The following is a 9,202-nucleotide window of genomic DNA, read 5'->3' on the forward strand; positions in this document are numbered from 1 at the left end:
GGACACAGAGACCTTGGCGGAGGGTAGGATCCAGACCGCGGCAGAAAGTGACCGAGAGTCTTTAACCCACTCAAAACTTCACTGAGACCCCTGCAATTGGGGAAGATCGGAGAAACCCTGCGGAACTGAGATTTCAGTCAAACCTGTGGCCGAGAAACCTGAGGAGGGGCAACTGAAGGGGCAGCGAATCGAGCCTGGCATAGAAAGGATTGCTGAGGCTGTTCTACAATCGGGAAGAGGTCTGTCCGGTTTAGGCATGAACGGGACAGGAGCAGGAGGCCAGTGCCCCACTATGGGCTCAGAAGCTCCCAGCTCCATTCTGATGAGCTTGGAGGCTAAAGTGGCCACTTCGGCCACATATGGCTCCATCTTAATTTCTGGTCTGATCGGGAACCTCCTGGTAATCTGGGTTATTTGGATCTTAAAGAGTAAAAGGTGCATACAGAGGAGATTAAGGTACCACATGGTCAGCATGGCTTGCTCAGATCTCCTCATCCTAACCCTGGGGCTACCCATTGAATTGTACAGCATCATCTGGTGCCCGTACCCCTGGCCCATTGGGAATGTTGGCTGCAAAGGTTTCTATTTGCTCTGGGAGATATGCAGCTACGCGACCATATTCAACGTCTTGGCGTTTAGTTTTGAACGTTATCTGGCTATCTGTCATCCGGTGCAAGCCAAGGTCATGGCAACATCAAGAACCAAGAAGTTAATTGGTATGGTTTGGGGAATGGCTATTATCACAGGGCTCCCTGCTGCCTTTGCAATCGGTGTGGAAGATGCTTGGAAGCCCTTCACATTTGGACCCCAGCCACTACCGCCCCTGTATATCTGCACGAACATTTCTGGACGAAAGGTTATCTTTGATCTGGTGATCTATATCTCATTTTCTCTCTACATCCTGGTTCTCTTGCTAGTTGCTTTCACCTGTAAACAGATGATTAAAACCCTCCTCAAACATCGACCCGTATCTGTTGCACTTAGCAGCATAAACTCCACAGGAAGGCTCCTACCAAAGTTTAAAGAGATCAGGAGGCAAAATGTGGTGCTGTTGGGTGAGTATATGTCGAGAAATTTGCAATTCATGTTTAGAAATCTTGAGGCTTTTCTTGTGGAAGAGAGGGAGCCGAAGGCTATGAGAAAAGTGAGGGGAGTTAGGAAGTATATACAAATGCACGTTTTATTTTAAGTACTTAGCCAACCTCCGATGTCGTTGTTTAAATTATGTGGAATAATAGTGTTTATTGTGACAGCTAAAGGGAGATTAAAGTACCACGTCTGGAGGATAGAAGAATAAGAAACATTCGGATTACTTTTGTGGTAATAGCCGCATCTTCTGGAGAAGTGTAGTTCCTACTATCTCCGAATAAATTTGACGTATTTTACCATTACAAGGGGTCCCCAATTTACAAACTAACAAACGATCATACTTTCGAAAGCGATCCTACACAGGGGTGTAATTTTAAAGAGCCGATCCATGAACGTTTCCTGTACTAACGAACAGCTGCTTTACATTCTAGACTCTAGTCATTCTAGTCATCTAGACGCGAAACGTTAGCTTGCTCTCTCTCTCCATGGATGCAGTCTGACCACCTGTGATCTGCAGCATTCGTTGTTTTCAGCTACATACATTGTTTTGTGTTCCGGCTTGCTTATAAATCGCCTTGCCAAAGGACTCTAGAACGGAACCCATTCGTGCCCGGGGACTGCCTGTTGTGAGTTTTTTGAACTCCTTGCCGCAGAGAGCTGTGGGAGTAGAGTCCTTGTGTGTATTTAAGACTGAGAGAGATAGATTTTTGTCGGGGAATCAAGGGTCACGGGGAAAGGGCAGGAAAGAGGATGTGCAGAACGTTGGATCAGCCATGATCCTATTGACTCGTGGAGCAGGTTCAAGGGGACAGATGAGCTGCTCCTGTTCCTACTTCTCATGGTCTTATGGTCTATGATCATCAGTCACGCTCAGAGTCCATATGTAACTGGGATTGATTTTAATGCCACTTCTATTGTGTTACTGTCCTCCACTCATTGCATTTTACTGCAGAAATAATCCTGCTTTGATTGGGAGGCACTAGTGTAGTTCAGAATGAGTTCTGTTTGCTATTGTTTAGTATTTAAAGAAACTTTGTTGTTTGCTGATTGACGAGTGAGTCAATAGTTTGTAAACAATACAGTTCACTGGAAGTCATAGTGGAAGGTTATTGCTGGATTCTGGATTTCGTGATGTCTAATGAGGCAGACCTGATTAGGGACCTTAAGGTGAAGAAACCCCTAGGGAGCAGTGATCATAATATGATAGAATGGAGTTTGAGAGAGAGAAGCTTGAATCAGATGTAAAGGTATTATGATTGAGTAAAGGAAACTACAAAGACATGTGGGAGAAGCTAGCCAGAGTTGATGGGCAGGGGAGCCTAGGGGGGAAGATGATGGAACAGCAATGCCAGGAGTTTCTGGGGGTAATTCAGGAGGCACGGCAGATATTCATCCCCGGGAAGAATAAACATAGTAAGGGGAGGATGAGGCAACCATGGCTGACAAGGGAAATCAGGGACAGCACAAAAGCAACAGAAAAAACGAACAATGTGGTGAAGATTATTTGGAAGTCTTTAAAAACCTGCAGAGCACAACTAAGAAAGCAATAAGGAAGGAGAAGATGAAATATGAAAGTAAGCTAGTTAGTTAAAAAAAAAAGTTGCAAGAGTTTTCTTAGGTATCTAAAAGGTAAGAGAGAGGCAAGAATGGATATTGGAAAATGAGACTGGATAAGTAATAATGGGGAATTGGTGGAGGAACTAAATAGTCACTTTTCATCAAGTTTTCTTGGTGGAAGACACCAGCAGCATACCAGAACTTCAAGTGTGTCAGGGGGCAGAGGTGAGTGGAATGGCCATCTCTAAAGAGAATGTGCTGGGGAAGCTGAAAGCTCTCAAGGTGGATAAATCACCTGGACCAAGATAGACTACAGCCCAGAGTTCTGAAGGAGATAGCTGAGAGGATTGTAGGGGCATTGGCAGTGATCTTTCATGAATCACTGGAGTCAGAGAGGGTCCTAGACGACTGGAAAATGGCTAATGTAAGAAGGGAGGGAGGCAGAAGACAGAAAACTATAGGCTGGTTGGCCTCACCTTGGTCCTTGGTAAGATTTTGGAGTCTATTATTAAGGATAGGATTGCAGAGTGCTTGGAAGTGCATGGTAAAATAGGGCTGAGTAAGTGCAACTTCATCAAGGGGAGGTCATGCATGACAAATCTAGGGCGAGGCAATAGCCTAGTGGTATTATCACTAGACTATTAATCTGATACCCAGGAATGAGCTGGGGACCTGGTTTCAAATCCTGCCACGATATCTAATGGTGGCTATAAAACCATTGTCGATTATCAGAAAAACCCAACTAGTTCACTCATGTCCTTTTAGAGAAGGAAATCCGCCATCCTTACCTGGTCTGGCCCACATGTGACTCCAGACCCAGAACAATGTGGTTGACTCTTAACTGCCCTCTGAGCAATTAACAATGGGCAGTAAATGCTGGCATAGCTGGCAATTCCTCTCATCCCCTGAATGAATAAAAAAATCTGTTAAAATTGTTTGAGAAAATAATGAGCAAGTTGGACAAAGGAGAGTCAGTGAACGTGATCAATTTGGATTTCCAGAAAGCTTTGACAAGGTGCCAAACAGGGGACTGCTAAATAAGATAATGGCCCATGGTGTTAGGGGCAAGGTACTGGCATGGTTAGAGGATTGGTTGACTGACAGAAGGCAGAGAGTAGGAATATAGGGGTCTTTTTCAGGATGGCAGCCACTGACTAGTAGAGTTCCCCCGGGGTCAGTGTTGAGACCAGAGCTACGCACAATATACATTAATCATCTGGACAATGGAACTGAGGACATTGTTGCTAAGTTGCAGATGGTACAAAGATAAGTGGAGGAACAGGTACTGTTTAGGAGGCAGGGGGTTACAGAAGGACTTGGATATGTTAGGCAAGTGGGCAAAGAAGTGTCAGATGGAATACAGTGTGGGAAAGGATGAGGTTATGCATTGTGGTTGGAAGAATAGACATAGATTGTTTGATAAACAGAGAAAGGCTTCAGAAATCTGAAGCACAAGGAGCCTTGGGAGTGCTAGTTCAGGATTCTTAAAGTTGACATGCAGGTTCGGTTAATGATTAGGAAAGCACATACAATGTTATCATTCATTTCAAGAGGGCTAGAATACAAAAGCTGAGATGTACTTGTGAGGCTGTATGAGGCTGTAGTCAGACTGCATTTGGAATACTGTGAACATTTTGGGCCCTGTATCTAAAGAAGGTTATACTGATGTGGGAGAAAGTCCAGAGGAGGTTTACAAGAATGATCCCAGGGATGAAGAGCTTTCATTTGTGCAATGGTTGAGGACTTTTAGTCTGTACTTGGAGTTTAGAAGGATGAGGGGGATCTGATTTAAACTTACAGAATTCAGAGAGGCCTGGATAGAGTGGACATGGAGATGTTTCCATGAGTAGGAGACACTACTACTTCTACTGAGGGTACAGCCTCAGAGTGAGGGGACGACCCTTTACAACTGAGATGAGGAGGAATTTCTTCAGCCAGAGGTTGGTGATATATGCAGAAGGCTGTGGAGGCAAAGTCACTAAGCGTATTTAAGACAGAAATTGATAGGTTCTTGATTAATAAGGAGTTACATAGAATCATAGAATCCCTACAGTGTGGAAACAGGCCCTTTGGCCCAACAAGTCCACATCAACCCTTGGAGCATCCCACCCAGATCCATCCCCCTATAACCCACCTAAGCTACACATCCCTGAACACTACGGGCAATTTAGCATGGCCAATCCACCTAACCTGCACATCTTTGGACTGTGGGAGGAAACCGGAGCACCGGGAGGAAACCCATGCAGACACAGGGACAATGTGCAAACTCCACACAGACAGTTGCCCAAGGGTGGAATCGAACCCAGGTCCCTGGCACTGTGAGGCAGCAGTGCTAACCACTGAGCCACTGTGCCGCCCGTATTAAGAAGATTAGTTACATGGAGAGGCCAGGAGAATTGGTTTGAAAAATGTATGAGGCATGATTGAATGGCAGAGCGGACTCAGTGGTCTGAATGACCTAATCCTGCTCCTATATTTTACGGACTTATAGTTTATGAGTGATATTATTACTCAGTCTGATTTCGTACACTGGTTGATCTCCTGTGATATTTTACATAAGAATTGCAATTTTCAGAAAAGTGTGGTTAGATTGAGAGCATTTGGGTGTAATTCAAGACCGAATTTAAAATTATCATTGAGAAAAATTGGCCTGGCACCAGGAACCAAATGGAGTGAGTGGCATGGCTAGCATCCATGCCTGAAGGCATCAACCCTAGCTCACTATACACTCAGCCTCCTGCTTCACCTATGAAATCAATGACATAGCTCACTAATCAGGGCTTTCACAAAATCAGCCAAGCTTGGAGCTCAGGTAGTCATGCGCTGTATCTGATCACTGAGGGGTCTTGAGTGAGGTACAGGATAAAGATCTTTCCTTGCCTACTGTGGGGGAAACATCTGCTATCCACTCTAGGGCACTCCTTTAGGGCATTCTCAAGATGTGGAATGCATGGGTAAGAGTTCAAATGCCAAAGATATTGACTATCTGGCTCTGTAACAAGCACCAACAGTCTGCATAACCATTCTTTGATTGTAACATGTATATAATTGAGTAATGAGTTGATTTAATCAGAACACAATCACAATCCGTTTTAAATTAGTGCCCACAACGTAACTTCTTAAAAATTCAATACAGGTTTAATACTTAAAATCAAAAGTAAACCAGAAATTAAATGCAAAAATGCAAAACAAAAAAAAAATGGTGACTGCAGGATATAAGCCTAAACTCTTAAGAAAGAGAGTGCAATCAAGTTGTGTCATTTAGGTATGGTTGCAATGTACTGTTACAACATATTGCTTATCTGTGCAGGATGCATCGTTGCAGCCTTGGCCATTTGTTGGCTTCCATTCCAAGCCAGGCGGATAATGACGGCTATGAAATCCAAAACTCAGTGGACAGAATATTACTACAGATCATATCTGACCATGCAACCTATTACCAACACTTTCTATTACCTCAGTTCTGCAATCAACCCTTTTCTTTACAACATGACTTCTAAACAGTTCCGCAAGGTGTTTGTGCAAGTACTGAGAAGCTGCTGTCGGTCCAGCCCTGTACCATCAAGGCAGGAGAGGAACTCGCAATTAGATTTGAAACAAAAGTCTATCTCGTTAAGTGGGAGACATCCTTATCCAAGATTGAAAGATCTAAAGAATCGTCTCACTGACTAATTCCCACTTTTTTCTTTTGAATGAGGTAAAGATGTTCTAAGCTTATTTAAAATACATGTAACAGGTTCATTCTTTTAAGGCAATAATGTGGCCAAATCACACCAAGGGCTCCATTATTGCCACTTGCCTGACTACAATGATACCTTTTTAGAGGACAAAATTCCAGCCATTTAGGGACAATAAAAAGTAAAATCAATGATTGATTAGCAAAGATTGTTAGTTGAGGGGAGAAGTAATGATACAGAGTGAGGAAAGCAGGAGTGCAAGCTTCACTTTGTGCACCTCCTGATGAACTATTTCATCATCGGGCATTGCTAGTGAGGGTTCTAAATGGTTGTAGTGTAATTTAAACTCATAATACAGGGTTTATAGGCCCATTTTTAAAACCAAAGTGATAATATTTAGAGTCCTGAATGAAGGAAAAAAAATCACTAGTTAGATATGGGCATTATGACAGTATTTATCGCTTAACCTTAATGCCATTGAGAAGGTGGTGGTGCTATGATACCAGCTCGTGTTGATACCAGACAAATCAGATCTCAGAGTGAAATGGTTTGATAAGTTTTACTTTTGCAATATGGAGGATACTCACTGAACATTATCACACAAAAATGTCAAAGCACTTTTAACAAAAGAATGTGTATTTATTACACAAAATCAAAATCAAAGCTATATATATTACAATTTTAAAATATTTTATCATAAACAAGAAAACAGTTTCAACCTTTTTTTCCAGCAATATCCTGTACAGAAACTCAATCCCAGCAATGTATCATTCCCGCCTTTACTTTAAAATTTCTCACTAAACTGGCGAGGTCATTAGTGTTTCTTTTTGGCAACTTACTGCACAATCATCAGATGTGACTCTTTCTATCACTTTCTCTCCATGAGACACACAAACAGGCAAAATCACTGATTTATCACTGACTTTGACTTCTTTCAGGCTGCTGAAAGTAAACTTTTTTGTTTCCATGTTTTCTGACAGCCTGAAGACACAATCCAAAAACTGCCCTTCTGCTGGAATGGATTTTTTCTTCAGAACTCATCCTGATTGTGGCCCCTGGCCATCTGTATTACTGTAGCTTGTAAGAATTCTACATAGTAAATGCCCAGCAATTATCTACCCATTGGTTTTTTGTTCAACTTAAGTCATTTGCTTTCTTAGAAAGGTTATTTTAAACTCTCAGTTCAGAAAATAATTTTCTGTCCATTTTTGAAAAAGCAAGTCACTGTCACAGAACTAAAAGTCCATTTTAACTCTACTTTAGGACCAAGTTCAATCTAGCAACAATGATTCAACAGCCAATATGTGTCCAGGTTAGGATGATGTGTGACATGAAGTACAACTTGCCATTGGTGGTGTTTCCTTGTGTTTCATATTTTAGAATTAAGTTTGTTGTCACACATTCTCAAGTACAGGGATACAGGAAAAGTGTACAAAGTTGCCATTCCTGGGTGCCATCTTAGGTGCAAAGGTACCGAGGTACAAAATCTTAGGTACAAAATAGAAAATAAATAAATTAGAGGTTAAACAAACCAGGCCTTCACAAAGTAAATGAGTAAAGAATTACACCCTTTCTTTAGCCATGGGCCTGCAGGCACTCCACGCTGGGCCTCCGCATGAGAGCTCGTACTCCCCACAAGGGCTTGCTCTCCTCTGTGCTGTCCTTCTAGACGGTAGATGGTGTGGGTTTGGAAAAGTAAGTTATTTGTTAATCTTTTTCTTTCCTGTTCCAGGTCTGTGTGATCAAGAGGACAAGATCATCACCTTCTCTGGCACCAATGCTGTGCACAATCTCTTGTGCCAAAAAAAAATGTGCTTCTGGCTTAGAAATCACTGTAGTTACCAAGGGATTAATCCTGAAGAATTTACTAAATAAATTGCACCCTTGCATCCCTGCTCCTCCCAATAGGTCCATAGATAGACACTCCACCTCCTGCGATACTGAGACATTAACAACCAGAAGCTCCCAGCTGCAATAACCGGTCTGTAATGAGCTAGCTGATATTCATGTCCACTATTGTGTTAATGCCTTCCTAGTGATGCTGCTTCCTCTGAGTAACGTTCCACACCAGTGATTTGAGCTCAAACTGTAGGCTGGCATTTCCAGTGCAATCCTGAGAGAGTGCTGCACTGTCAGAGGAGCTGTTCTTCAGATGAGACATTAAACTGAGGCCCTCCTTGCTCTCTAGGTCAGACATAAAATATCCCATGGCAATTTTCAAAGACCAGGAAGGTTCTTTCTTATGTCTCAGCCCATACGCATCCCGAAATGAACATCACTTCTGTGGGAGCTTGCTGTGTGCAAGTTGGCTGTCACGATCCATACATTACATTAGAGATTACGTTTCAGAAGTACAAGATCGAATTTGGCTGTAACTGAAATTGAGATGTTCTGAGGTCATGGACAGTGTTGTAAAAATGCAAGTTCTTTCTTTCTCACGCTATGTAGCAGTGTGATCACCAACCCTGTGTTAGGTTGTGAAGCAAGTGATTCCTGTTGGAACATTGTGTGAGAAGTGAGCAGTTTGTCTGATGCCCTTCTTGATCATAGAATCTGACACCCTCTATCCAGCCAGTTGGAAGAGGGGAGAAAGTTTGTCCACCACATGTGTAATCCTACTAATGGAGACTCTTGCATTTTTGGGTGAGGTGAAGAGAGAAAGAAAAGTATTGGTCATGTAATTGATCAACTACAGTGGCAGGTTTTAATTTCTGCACTATTCCTACATTGATTGGTTCCTGAGCAATGATTCTATCAGCTGCAACATTCTCTGGGTGTGAGTTTAAGGCAAATCTTGAAATATAGCCAGGAAGCTGCAGGTCCAAAATGATCAGTCCAAGCAGGCTCTCAAACCCTGCATTACTGGGTTAGAAACAGCA

General features: G+C 42.6%; 1 protein-coding gene across 1 annotated transcript; it reads left to right on the top strand.

The window, feature by feature from the left end:
- Window positions 1-322: 322 nt before the first annotated feature.
- Window positions 323-8,966, top strand: LOC109926097 (G-protein coupled receptor 39-like). Its single transcript, XM_020525987.2, has 3 exons — window positions 323-1,055; window positions 5,957-6,343; window positions 8,056-8,966. Exons 1-2 carry the CDS (start codon window positions 323-325, stop codon window positions 6,316-6,318), a joined length of 1,095 nt encoding a protein of 364 aa, XP_020381576.2. The 3' UTR covers window positions 6,319-6,343; window positions 8,056-8,966.
- Window positions 8,967-9,202: the final 236 nt, after the last annotated feature.

Source organism: Rhincodon typus, chromosome 30 (assembly GCF_021869965.1).
Source record: "Rhincodon typus isolate 14 chromosome 30, sRhiTyp1.1, whole genome shotgun sequence".
Lineage (NCBI taxonomy): Eukaryota > Metazoa > Chordata > Chondrichthyes > Orectolobiformes > Rhincodontidae > Rhincodon > Rhincodon typus.

What these genes read in the sequence shown, in the direction of transcription:
- LOC109926097 (XM_020525987.2), top strand. Translation starts at nt 323, where the DNA reads ATGAGCTTGGAGGCTAAAGTGGCCACTTCGGCCACATATGGCTCCATC. An exon ending in GCAAAATGTGGTGCTGTTGG is followed by an intron (nt 1,056 to 5,956) that starts GTGAGTATATGT and finishes TTATCTGTGCAG; the next exon opens with GATGCATCGTTGCAGCCTTG.